At 42.3% G+C, this 13,331-nt stretch overlaps 1 protein-coding gene across 1 annotated transcript in view; it reads left to right on the forward strand.

Moving 5' to 3' along the window:
- MED12L (mediator complex subunit 12L) overlaps nt 1-13,331 on the forward strand; it is a 981,938-nt gene that overhangs the window by 33,015 nt on the left and 935,592 nt on the right. The window contains exons 3-5 of the mRNA XM_073674721.1: nt 8,808-8,912; nt 10,525-10,716; nt 11,484-11,643. Of these exons, the coding sequence (XP_073530822.1) occupies nt 8,808-8,912; nt 10,525-10,716; nt 11,484-11,643 (457 nt within the window). The remainder of the gene's footprint in view (nt 1-8,807; nt 8,913-10,524; nt 10,717-11,483; nt 11,644-13,331) is intronic.

Raw genomic sequence — 13,331 nt, forward strand, 5'->3', positions numbered from 1 at the left:
TATATAGTGCTGTGCAAATTAATTGGGACAAAGCATTTTTTAAGTAAGATCGTAAGTTGGTTACCAGTCAGTGATTCAAACCAGTTTTAACTGCTTTGAACAGGTGTGAGTGTACAACTGTGAGTAACAAAATGTGGTTTGACTGGTTTTAGTCAGAAAATAACAGCTAGCTGCCCCCTCAGCTTCAGTTGAGAGCTTGTTTCTGTGAGGAGTGGTTTAGTGTACTTTATCTCCATGCCACAATTCCAAGTGACGCGCCCCATCCCACCGCTGCCACCAACTGCTAGTACATCGCCGCTCAGTTTGACTCCCTGGGCCTGTGTCGCGCTGCGATGCGCACGCGGGAGCTTACCCGGAGCCGGATCTCTTGAGGGTTGTAGTCTCGTGGCGGCGACCCGGTCCGTGCCCAGGGAGTCAAACTGAGCGGCGATGTACTAGCAGTAGATGGTTGGTGACTACGCCACCCGTTGAATGCAGCTATGGAGCTGCCGCTGCAGGGCAGACCGCTGAGGCCGGTGGAAGGATGGTGCAGCGTGGATGGTATAACCCCCAACGGGAGGGGTATGGCCTCAGGGCAGCCGACGTGGATGATGGGGGTAGCAGGAACCACTCAGAGACGGTGCGGTGTAGTTCAGGGTCTTTACTGGAGACAAAGAAAGACCCTCCCGGAGTACTTGCTAGTGATAGGGGCCTGGTCAGTCCTTGAGCAGATGGGATTTCCCCTGGCCAGGCGGAGTTGTAGGCCTTCCCAACTAACTGTACTCTTCTGGCTACCTTGCTAGAGGCGGGTAAAAGTAGCCCACGTCCCTGAGTGTACCGTGTGGTGCTCACCCGTATGGCCGGTGACTCGGGGCCTTCTAATGGCTTCCGCTCCACGATGGCGGTGCTGGTCCCACGCGTGTGACCGTGCCTTCGGGCTTCTGGGCCAGAGGACCTGAAATCCTCTGCCGGACGGTTTCTGCTGCTGGGTAGGAGTTAGTCCCCACAGCCTCGGACTCCGGGTCCGGTTAGAAATCTTCTCAGTCAGGGCGAGCTCTGCAGCTGCCAGCCCCTGACTCGTTGTAACACTGCTCCCCACAGAGCTCCTGATGTTTCTTGCTATGCTGCTTCTCTTCTCTACTCTTGTTCTGTCTTCTTTCTCACTAACTCTGCCTCAGCCCCGGGTTTATATAGGGGAAGTCCTTCCCCTCCCAAGACTGGGCAGGAGGTGTGGCATGCACAGGATCCCTGACCAAAGGACCTCCCACCTGCTCTCAGACGTAATATCTCTATCACTGTGGCAACCAGACCCCTGGGGTGTCACACAAGTGTGTGAAGAAATTCCTGGAAGAAAATAAAGTAAAAGTGCTGGACTGGCCTGGCAATTCACCAGACTTAAATCCTATAGAAAATTTGTGGAGCATTGTGAAGAGACGTCTTGGCAAAATGGACTGTACAACCAAAGGGCGCATGATAAACAGTGCCATACAAGTGTGGTTCCATGATGAAGAATTGAAGAATTTATGCAAAAACTTGGTAGAATCAATGCCAAAACGCATTGAAAATCTCATATCTGCTAAAGGAGGACATATTTCTTACTAAAATTAGTATGTAACAGTGCATTATAACATTTTATTATTAAATATTCAAAAATATGTTTTTTTTGGCTTTGTCCCAATTAATTTGCACAGCACTGTGTATATGTGTGTATATATACAGTACAGACCAAAAGTTTGGACACACCTCATTTAAAGATTTTTCTGTATTTTCATGACTATGAAAATTGTACATTCACACTGAAGGCATCAAAACTATGAATTAACACATGTGGAATTATATACTTAACAAAAAAGTGTGAAACAACTGAAAATATGTCTTATATTCTAGGTTCTTCAAAGTAGCCACCTTTTGCTTTGATGACTGCTTTGCACACTCTTGGCATTCTCTTGATGAGCTTCAAGAGTTAGTCACCGGAAATGGTTTTCCAACAATCTTGAAGGAGTCCCCAGAGATGCTTAGCACTTGTTGGCCCTTTTGCCTTCACTCTGCGGTCCAGCACACCCCAAACCATCTTGATTCGGTTCAGGTCTGGTGACTGTGGAGGCCAGGTCATCTGGCATAGCACCCCATAACTCTCCTTCTTGGTCAAATAGCCCTTACACAGCCTGGAGGTGTGTTTGGGGTCATTGTCCTGTTGAAAAATAAATGGTGGTCCAACTAAACGCAAACCAGATGGAATAGCATGCCGCTGCAAGATTCTGTGGTAGCCATGCTGGTTCAGTATGCCTTCAATTTTTTTGAATAAATCCCCAACAGTGTCACCATTAAAGCACCCCCACACCATCACACCTCCTCCTCCATGCTTCACGGTGGGAACCAGGCATGTAGAGTCCATCCGTTCACCTTTTCTGCGTCGCACAAAGACACGGTGGTTGGAACCAAAGATCTCAAATTTGGACTCATTAGACCAAAGCACAAATTTCCACTGGTCTAATGTCCATTCCTTGTGTTTTTTAGCCCAAACAAGTCTCTTCTGCTTGTTGCCTGTCCTTAGCTGTGGTTTCCTAGCAATTATTTTTCCATGATGGCCTGCTGCACAAAGTCTCCTCTTAACAGTTGTTGAAGAGATGTGTCTGCTGCTAGAACTCTGTGTGGCATTGACCTGGTCTCTAATCTGAGCTGCTGTTAACCTGCGATTTCTGAGGCTGGTGACTCGGATAACCTTATCCTCAGAAGCAGAGGTGACTCTTGGTCTTCCTTTTCTGGGGCGGTGCTCATGTGAGCCAGTTTCTTTGTAGCGCTTGATGGTTTTTGCAACTGCACTTGGGGACACTTTCAAAGTTTTACCAATTTTTCGCACTGACTGACCTTCATTTCTTAAAGTAATGATGGCCACTCATTTTTCTTTACTTAGCTGTTTTTTTCTTGCCATAATACAAATTCTAACAGTCTATTCAGTAGGACTATCAGCTGTGTATCCACCTGACTTCTGCACAACACAACTGATGGTCCCAACCCCATTTATAAGGCAAGAAATCCCACTTATTAAACCTGACAGGGCACACCTGTGAAGTGAAGACCATTTCCGGTGACTACCTCTTGAAGCTCATCCAGAGAATGCCAATAGTGTGCAAAGCAGTCATCAAAGCAAAAGGTGGCTACTTTGAAGAACCTAGAATATAAGACATATTTTCAGTTGTTTCAGACTTTTTTGTTATGTATATAATTCCACATGTGTTAATTGATAGTTTTGATGCCTTCAATGTGAATGTACAATTTTCATAGTTATGAAAATACAGAAAAATCTTTAAATGAGAAGGTGTGTCCAAACTTTTGGTCTGTACTGTATGTATGTATATATATATATAAGGTTGTGGGGGGGAGCGGTAGCAGTGGAGGAGTGGGGCACAGGAGGCAGCAACCGCCCGCTGCAGCCTACACTGTCCCCGCTGCTAATGAAAATGAATATTCATGCTCCTTAATAGCGGCACACAGTGTAGCCGCGCTGTGGCTCCTGCTGCTGCCGGAATCGCCTGTGCCCGCTGTTAAAGGGTATGAATATTCAACCTCTCTCCACACCCATGGGCTTGGGGAGGGGGTGAATATTCATGTCCTTTAATGAGCGGGCACACGAGATAGCCGGCAGCAGCAGGAGCCGCAGCGCGGCTCCGCTGTGTGCCGGCTATGAAGCAGAGTGAAGTCACTGCTCCCCGCGCACACAGACCCGGCGTGAGAAGCAGTGACTTCCGGCAGCTGATCTCTCCTTGTGAGCCGCGCATGGCAGTGACGTCATGTGCGGCTCACATGGAGAGATCAGTGCAGGCAGACAGGACGCAGCGCTGGAGGAGAGAAGAGAGGTGAGTAGGAGTGTTTATTTATTTTTTTATGTGCAGCATGATGGGGATTAGGGGAACCATGCATACCAGGATAGGGATTAGGGGTGCCATGCATACCAGGATAGGGATTAGGGGTACCATGCATACCAGGATAGGGATGAGGGGTGCCATACATACCAGGATAGGGATGAGGGGTGCCATGCATACCAGGATAGGGATGAGGGGTGCCATGCATTGCCAGGACAGGGATGAGGGGTGCCATGCATACCAGGACATCGATGAGGGGTGCCATGCATACCAGGACAGGGATGAGGGGTGCCATGCATACCAGGACAGGGATGAGGGGTGCCATGCATACCAGGACAGGGATGAGGGGTGCCATGCATACCAGGATAGGGATGAGGGGTGCCATGCATACCAGGCTAGGGATGAGGGGTGCCATGCATACCAAGATAGGGATGAGGGGTGCCATGCATACTAGGATGGAGGGGTGCCTTGCATACCAGGATGGAGGGATTCCATGCATACCAGAATGGAGTAATGCCAGGCATACCAGGATGGGGATGGGGACCACGTATAAAAGGAAGGGAGGGGGCATATATACCAGGATGGAGGATATTGTCAGAATTGGGGGACATTACCCCTATACCAGTGTCAGCAGAAGACCCCCTCCCCCTTAAAAGTGCATCATGACCACATTTTTTGCTTAAATTTTTTTTTTTTCCTCCTCTAAAACCTAGGTGCGTCTTATGGTCCGGTGCATTTTATAGTCCGAAAAATACGGTAGGTTATAACAGGTACGTGTAGTATCCATGAAAAACATGGGTACCACACATCCCTGAAACATGTTCATGTGATGGAAGCCTTAGGCATTTTTGCAGGTAGGTTGGAAAGCTTGTGGTCTTATAGTTGCAAGAAATTATTGCTTTAGATTCACTAGAACATTAGAGCATGACCTGTTTTAATGTTTTGTGGATTCAAGGGGACATGGACTCAGTTTCCTGAGGTTTGCACTTTTCTATTATAAATGCATGGTGCTGCTTTCTTTGAATTTCCTTTGTTGGTCATTTCATATACAGTACAGACCAAAAGTTTGGACACACCTTCTCATTTAAAGATTTTTCTGTATTTTCTTGACTATGAAAATTGTACATTCACACTGAAGGCATCAAAACTATGAATTAACACATGTGGAATTATATACTTAACAAAAAAGTGTGAAACAACTGAAAATATGTGTTATATTCTAGTTTCTTCGAAGTAGCCACCTTTTGCCTTGATGACTGCTTTGCACACTCTTGGCATTCTCTTGATGAGTTTCACGAGGTAGTCACCGGAAATGGTCTTCCAACAATCTTGAAGGAGTTCCCAGAGATGCTTAGCACTTGTTTGACCCTTTTGCCTTCACTCTGCGGTCCAGCTCACCCGAAACCATCTCGATTGGGTTCAGGTCTGGTGACTGTGGAGGCCAGGTCATCTGGCGTAGCACCCCATCACTCTCCTTCTTGGTCAAATAGCCTTTACACAGCCTGGAGATGTGTTTGGGGTCATTGTCCTGTTGAAAAATAAATGATGGTCCAACTAAACGCAAACCGGATGGAATAGCATGCGGCTGCAAGATGCTGTGGTAGCCATCCTGGTTCAGTATGCCTTCAATTTTGAATAAATCCCCAACAGTGTCACCAGCAAAGCACCCCCACACCATCACACCTCCTCCTCCATGCTTCATGGTGGGAACCAGGCATGTAGAGTCCATCCGCTCACCTTTTCTGCATCGCACAAAGACACGGTGGTTGGAACCACAGATCTCAAATTTGGACTCATCAGACCAAAGCACTGATTTCCACTGGTCTAATGTCCATTCCTTGTGTTCTTTAGCCCAAACGAGTCTCTTCTGCTTGTTGCCTGTCCTTAGCAGTGGTTTCCTAGCAGCTATTTTACCATGAAGGCCTGCTGCACAAAGTCTCCTCTTAACAGTTGTTGTAGAGATGTGTCTGCTGCTAGAACTCTGTGTGGCATTGACCTGGTCTCTAATCTGAGCTGCTGTTAACCTGCGATTTCTGAGGCTGGTGACTCGGATAAACTTATCCTCAGAAGCAGAGGTGACTCTTGGTCTTCCTTTCCTGGGGCGGTCCTCATGTGAGCCAGTTTCTTTGTAGCGCTTGATGGTTTTTGCAACTGCACTTGGGGACACTTTCAAAGTTTTCCCAATTTTTCGCACTGACTGACCTTCATTTCTTAAAGTAATGATGGCCACTCGTTTTTCTTTACTTAGCTGCTTTTTTCTTGCCATAATACAAATTCTAACAGTCTATTCAGTAGGACTATCAGCTGTGTATCCACCAGACTTCTGCACAACACAACTGATGGTCCCAACCCCATTTATAAGGCAAGAAATCCCACTTATTAAACCTGACAGGGCACACCTGTGAAATGAAAACCATTTCCGGTGACTACCTCTTGAAGCTCATCAAGAGAATGCCAAGAGTGTGCAAAGCAGTCATCAAACGAAAGGTGGCTACTTTGAAGAACCTAGAATATAAGACATACTTTCAGTTGTTTCACACTTTTTTGTTAAGTAAACATGTGTTAATTCATAGCTTTGATGCCTTCAGTGTGAATGTACAATTTTCATAGTCAAGAAAATACAGAAAAATCTTTAAATGAGAAGGTGTGTCCAAACTTTTGGTCTGTACTGTAGATGCTTAACGACATGCTGTCTGAGTGATGACAGGTCAGTATACATGAGAAGGACATGATATGAAGGGTCAACATTTTAACTATGCTATAAGTATAACCTGTATGTTCTATGTCAGGAAGGGTTTAAAAAATACCAAACATATTCTGTGCCAGCAGTGACCACATTAACAGTGCTAGCAGAGTACCCACATAAGCCTCGTCAGCAAGGTGCCCCCATAAACAGTGTAAGAAAGGTACTACCAATTAAAGATATTTTGTCAAGGTAGTGTCCACTCATAAACAGTGGCATCATCATTTTCCCTGATAAAGAATTGCAGCATAGTGGGAATTCTGCCACCATAATCCTTGGCGGCAGAGGGCTCTCTCATAAACAGTGGTGGCATGGCACCCCATCATAAAAAGTAGTTACTGTAGTTGCATAGTGTTTCCTCATAAACATTGGCAGCATAATACAAATTTCTAAAATGGCAGCAAAGTAAACCACATAAACATAGTTTTATTTAATGTAGAGCCTTCATGCAATGTTGATTTATTTTATCTTATAAGAGTAAGAGATGGAGCTCCAGTTGTTCAGATGCAGAAATCCTATCTGGATTTGTTATTTTATATCACTAGAATTCTTTGGGGTCCACTTTTCTAAAAGTGGAAAACCCCTTTAAGCTAGGATAGTTGCAATAATCCATACATATGTTGTTATAGAATTGTGCTAAAATATTTGCACAAGAGTTTCAAGAAACGTTAAGGCTAAGTGCATGCGGTGTATTTTTGCGGCATTTTTTTCCGTTTGGAAATTGGCCAAAAACGCTAGGGAATCCTTGTGCCAGCTAATGCAGTGAGGATCCTCAAGTGCTGTGCACATGATCAGGAATTTTCCTGTCAGGATTATTATTGCATTTAAATCTTCAGCATGTCAAATCTTTGTGCGTTTTTATCTCATTGACTTCAGTTGAGTCAGTCAAATCCACAGCAAAAACGCAGGTATAAAAATATTTGTGTATTTGCTGTGGATTTTTTATGCGGATTTGACTGAATTTGAAGTCAGTGGGTCAAAAACGCTGCAAAAATGTACAAAGAATTGACCTTGGGTGACAGGTGTCGGCTGATGAGAGACTACTACTCACATTAGCCTGCTGCTGCTGCTGGTAATAGCAAGAGCAGGCGATGCTGATGGAAGCTGTCTTCAGCCGGCATATGTGCTCTCAGTGAAAAAAAAATAAGTTAAAATCAGTGAATGTTAAAATAAAAACACATTCCCTATTTGCCGTAATCCTGATGTCCCACGGCGATCCGATCACCTGGCAGCACTCTATACACTGACAGCAGCGCGATTGCTCCCTGCAGTGTATAGCACTGCCGGGACAGAGTTCACATGAGTTCATCAGCTGATGAGTTCCGGTGACCTCATTTACTGCACCGCAGCATGTCAACTTCTGTAGCGGAGATGCTAGTGTCCGCTGCAGATTTTGACAGATTGAAATTTCATTACATGTGGTGGATCTGCATGTACTGACAAAATAAGTATGGCATTGGAATGCAGCGTTGCTGGTAGCTGATCGTGATGACGTAGCGGCTAACCATACAGCTGTGATCTGTTATTAATAGCCAAGGAACATGTGGGCCTAATGACCCCTTCCTAGGCTAAAAATAGCAGCCCTCAGCTGCCCCAGAAATGACACTTCATATTTGAATGGGATTAGGGATAATGGAATTAGGGTTTATGGGATTACGTGTCCCTGACACCAAGCCCTTGGTTTAGTGATGAAGAGGTGTCAACCAGACACCCTCATTACTAAATATGTAAGTAAAGAGTTAAATAAACACACACACACACACACACACACACACACACACACACACACACACACACACACACACACAATAAAGTTTTCTATTTGAAATAAAATAGACACATTCTTTAATCATTTAGATATCCAATATACCCACCCCAGGTCTGAAGGTAATCCAAGGGTTAAAGCGATGTCCCACATTTCTTTTTTCAAATATCTGTATTTAGCATTCATTACTGTACAAAAACACATAAAAAAACGCATGTAAAAACACATCAATATCGCGGCAAAATGCGCTGTTTTTACTAAGCATTTTTGCTGCCAAGTGACGCAAAAACCTTGCAGAAATTTCTGCAACCAAATACTCAACGTGCGCACATAGCCTTAGAGAAACTGATACAAAGAAGTTTCTGAATATTAAGCATATTTTATCATTGAATTTGCCTTAGGGATTAGATATACAGACCATGTAATACTAATAGTCAGCTGTCATAATTCACTACAGGATGAACTAACTGCAGTGAATGTAAAACAAGGATTCAATAACCAACCAGCATTTTGTGGAGATGAGTATGGATCGGCCAGGAACACCGTCATTAACCCATCTAAGGTAACATTTATTTATTTTTTTGCCTTTTTCACTTGTGTTACCATTGGAAACATTTGTACCGCCACTCCGAGCCTCCGAGCACAATAGCGCGTCACCACCGTTCTTAGTAACTATATGTACAACTATGAATCCTGCATTAATTGTGTGCCGTCTATCATAAACTAGATCTTTGTGCTTCAGATTTCTCCATGTAGCTAATACCTGTCTTCAAGCCACAGAAAACCTTTAAAACTATGGTCGGAGATAATGGTTGTTGATGTCCATCTTGCGATTAATTTGATAATGTACCATTGTTAAAAAACAGATGTGAGCAGAGCATTAAAGGGGTTGTCCAATATTTACAAATGTTTTACAAATGGGCAACTGATTGACTGCAGCGGTCACCTGATTCCTTTCACCAGAAGAGAAAACCAAGAGACCAGGAGACAATGGCAGCAGTATGAGGAAGTGGTGAGGATCCGGTAAGTGACTATGTGTTATTTTATGACAGGACCACCATGGGCCCATTTTTCAACCACTTGTAAGTAATGGATTACCCATTCTAACCGTCTATCAGGCAAAACATAAGCTTTCAATTAATATGGAGAAAAAATGCTTCTGTGACCCAAATATTGCTCTTACTTGTTTTTAAGATCCTGATGTTTTTTCATCTCCTCTCCGAATGTCCACTCATTATGTCCATGGCTGGCGATCACATATACAGAAGCTCACTCCACCACCCTGATCCTCTCGTACTCGTGCAGTGGTGTGATTCTTACTATTGTGCCGGCCGGCTAATAAGAATCTATGCACTAGACAAGACTTTTTTTAATGGCACTAGACAGATTTGTTGGATAGTCTGAGAAGATACTATAGGAGTTGGTACTACTTTTTTTTTATTGATAGTCTATACTTAAGATAGGCCATCAATATCTGATCAATGGAGGTGCGACACCTGTCACCCCTGACAATCAGCCGTTACCGGTGTCAGCAGCGACCTAAAGTTCATGGTTGCTGCTGGGACACAGGAGCGTCATCAAAACTATAGTGTCTGTAGCCAGGTACTGCAGATTCACTCCATATTCATTATAGAACTGACAGAGCTGCCGTATTCCAGCAGCGTCCGTGAACTTCCAGCAGCCGCTGGCACCAGTAACAGCTGATCGGTGGTATGCCAGATGTCATACCTCCACTGATCAGATATTGATGGCCTGTCTTAAGAACAGACCAGCAATAAAAAAATGGTGGTCAACCCCTTTCAACAAGCACTGGAGAAGGGGACATTACAAGTATGTAACAATAGTATCTAGATGGACGAACATTAACAAAGTTAACTACTCACCTTCCAGCGACCCTGTGGATCCACGGCTAAACATGGCTAGAGAAGTTAATTTACTGTCGGACAGCCCCTTTAAAGTAACGTTCCATAATGATACCCCTGAGGGGCTGATGCATGACTTGTTAGGGATTCTTCGAGTCATGCACTCAGGTTCTGCACTAGGCATAAGACAGTACAGTACTTCAGTTTTTCCTTGAGTGTCCATGTAATGATTATAACATCTTGTAATGTTTGTCACCATGGAACTGCTTTTTTTTTATACTTTTATAGTCAATGAATTTTCTCTTGTTTTAGATCGGAGCATACTTCAGTAGTATTCTTGCTGAAAAGTTGAAACTAAACACCTTTCAAGACACTGGGAAGAAAAAGCCACAAATTAATGCCAAAGACAACTATTGGCTGGTGACAGCTCGATCTCAGGGCGCTATTCACAGCTGGTTTACGGATCTAGCTGGTAACAAACATCTGACTGTTTTAGCCAAAAAGGTACAATGTATACTTGTATTGTCATATAGTTTTAGGCTGCACAGTGGTGGCTACATGTGCAGATGGGGCACAAATGTATCTCCACTTCTGACACAAGCGTCTGTAGATCGATAAGGATCCATTATAGGGTCAAGTGCACGTGGAATGAGCTAATTTAAATTAAAGTTAGTATTTTTTTTCTGTCAAAATCTGCCCTCAGCGCTCCACCGTAGTCAGCTCCTTATCCACTTGCCATTGAGGCTGAGCTTTTTGCTACTTTTTAAAAAGGGGGCAGAGGTGGTGTAAAAATGTTAAAAGTCACAACATTTTTGAGAAACTGAGTTGCCCAAAAATGTTGTGACATTTTGGCTGCAAACTGTTTGATTTTTTTTTATGCAGATTATAGTGGATGTATCCCTTAGATTACATTTTCACAGAGTTTCATTGTATCGGAACAATCTGGTGCAGATTTTCAAGAGAATCTGCAGTAGAAAATTAAATCTAAGGCTGACTCTTCAATTTCTGCCATTTGCAGAATGCAGTTTGACACGGCGTATTTCCGCACATTCGTTAGGGTTAATAAATGTGGGGTTATTAGCTTTTTTTCCGGTTGATAACAATTTCTCTTTGGAGTCAATGGGAGACTGTTTGTGGGCAGATTTCACTCAGATTTCAGTACAGAATACCTGCTGAAATGCCATTAGCATACACTCATACATTGAGGTTCATTGGGGAAACCTTAGAAACAAGCATCTCTAATGTGTTTTCACATTATATTAACATTGCAGGTACCTATACTTAGTAAGAAAGAAGATATATTTGGCTACTTGGCCAATTATTCAGTGCCACTTTTACGAGCTGCTTGGCTGGTGAAGATGACCTGTGCATACTATGCTGCAATTTCGGAAGCTAAAATAAAGAAACGTCAATCAACTGATCCAAACATAGGTATCCTAATCATTCATATTGTGATTTATGGTGATAATTACTTTTTTACTCTAAAATTCTCCTATCTTTATTTAACCCCTTAACACTCCATGATGGATATATCTGTCATGGAGCGGCTTTTGATGTGTGGGGTAGGCTCAGGAGCTGAGCACGCAGCACATGTGGCAGATGCTGGCTAAATTAAAAAGCCTGCATCTGTGTCTAATCTTTGTCAGCGGCATTTAAATGGTACTTGTGTTGATGCCACATGCTGAGCTCCAAAGGAAACCAAGATTTTCACTATATACTGCAATACTATGATATTGCAGTATATAGTATATGCAATCAGACAATCACAGATTCAAGTCCCTGAGGCAAAAATGAAATCAGAGTAAAAAAAAGTCTTAAACAAATTAAAAAATATAATAATTTGAATAACCCCTCTTTTCCGACATTTAAAAATAAAGAAATGTAAAAAAATAAATTAAAATAAGCATATCTGGTATTGCCGCTTCTGTAAAAGTCTGGTCTATCAAAATATAAAGTGAATTAACCCGACCAGCAAACATCATAAAGAGAAGAAAAAAAATCGAAATGACAGAATTGCATTTTTTCAGGTACCACACTTCCATAAATAAATACAATAAGAAGCTATCAAATCGTTGTATCTACCCCAAAATGGTATCAATAAAACCATAAGCTCACCAACCTCAAAAATTAATCCTTCACACTGCTCCATCGACATGAAAATGTAAAAATTACATGGCTAAATAACAACAAATAACATTTTTTTTTACAACTTTTGAATTTTTTCTTACCACTTAAATAGAAAAAATTATCTAAGCATGTTTGATATTGTTGTCATTGTACTGACCGGGAGATTCATATGTCCAGGTTATTTGTATTGCGCAATGAACATCGTAATAACAAAACCCAAAATCAATAGTGGAATTGCATTGTTTTCTTAATTTCATTCCACTTGGAATTTTTTTCCTGTTTTTCAGTACATTGTATGATAAAATTAATTCAAAATTACAACTTTTCCAACAAATAGCAAGCCTTCATACTTCTATGTTGACAGAAAAATAAAAAAGAAAAATAAAAAAGTTAAACTTCTTGGAAGAAGAGTAAGTGAAAACAAAAGTGTAAAATTAAATATCACCCAAGGTTTAACCCCTTAACCCCCGAGGGTGGTTTGCACGTTAATGACCAGGCCAATTTTTACAATTCTGACCACTGTCACTTTATGAGGTAATTACTCTGGAACGCTTCAATGGATCCCCCTGATTCTGAGACTGTTTTTTCGTGACATATTGTACTTCATGATTGTGGTAAAATTTCTTCGATATCACTTGCGTTTATTTGTGAAAAAAACGGAAATTTGGCAAAAATTTTGAAAATTTTGCAATTTTCAAAATTTGAATTTTTATGCCCTTAAATCAGAGAGATATGTCACACAAAAGAGTTAATAAATAACATTTCCCACATGTCTACTTTACATCAGCACAATTTTGGAACCAAAATTTTTTTTTGTTAGGGAGCTATAAGGGTTAAAAGTTGACCAGCGATTTCTCATTTTTCCAACAAAATTTACAAAACCATTTTTTTAGGGACCACATCACATTTGAAGTCACTTTGAGGGGTCTTTATGACAGAAAATACCCGAAAGTGACACCATTCTAAAAACTGCACCCCTCAAGGTGCTCAAA

This window comes from Phyllobates terribilis, unplaced genomic scaffold (genome assembly GCF_046119375.1).
Source record: "Phyllobates terribilis strain yellow unplaced genomic scaffold, ASM4611937v1 Scaffold_3__8_contigs__length_932513732, whole genome shotgun sequence".
In the NCBI taxonomy this organism is placed as follows: domain Eukaryota; kingdom Metazoa; phylum Chordata; class Amphibia; order Anura; family Dendrobatidae; genus Phyllobates; species Phyllobates terribilis.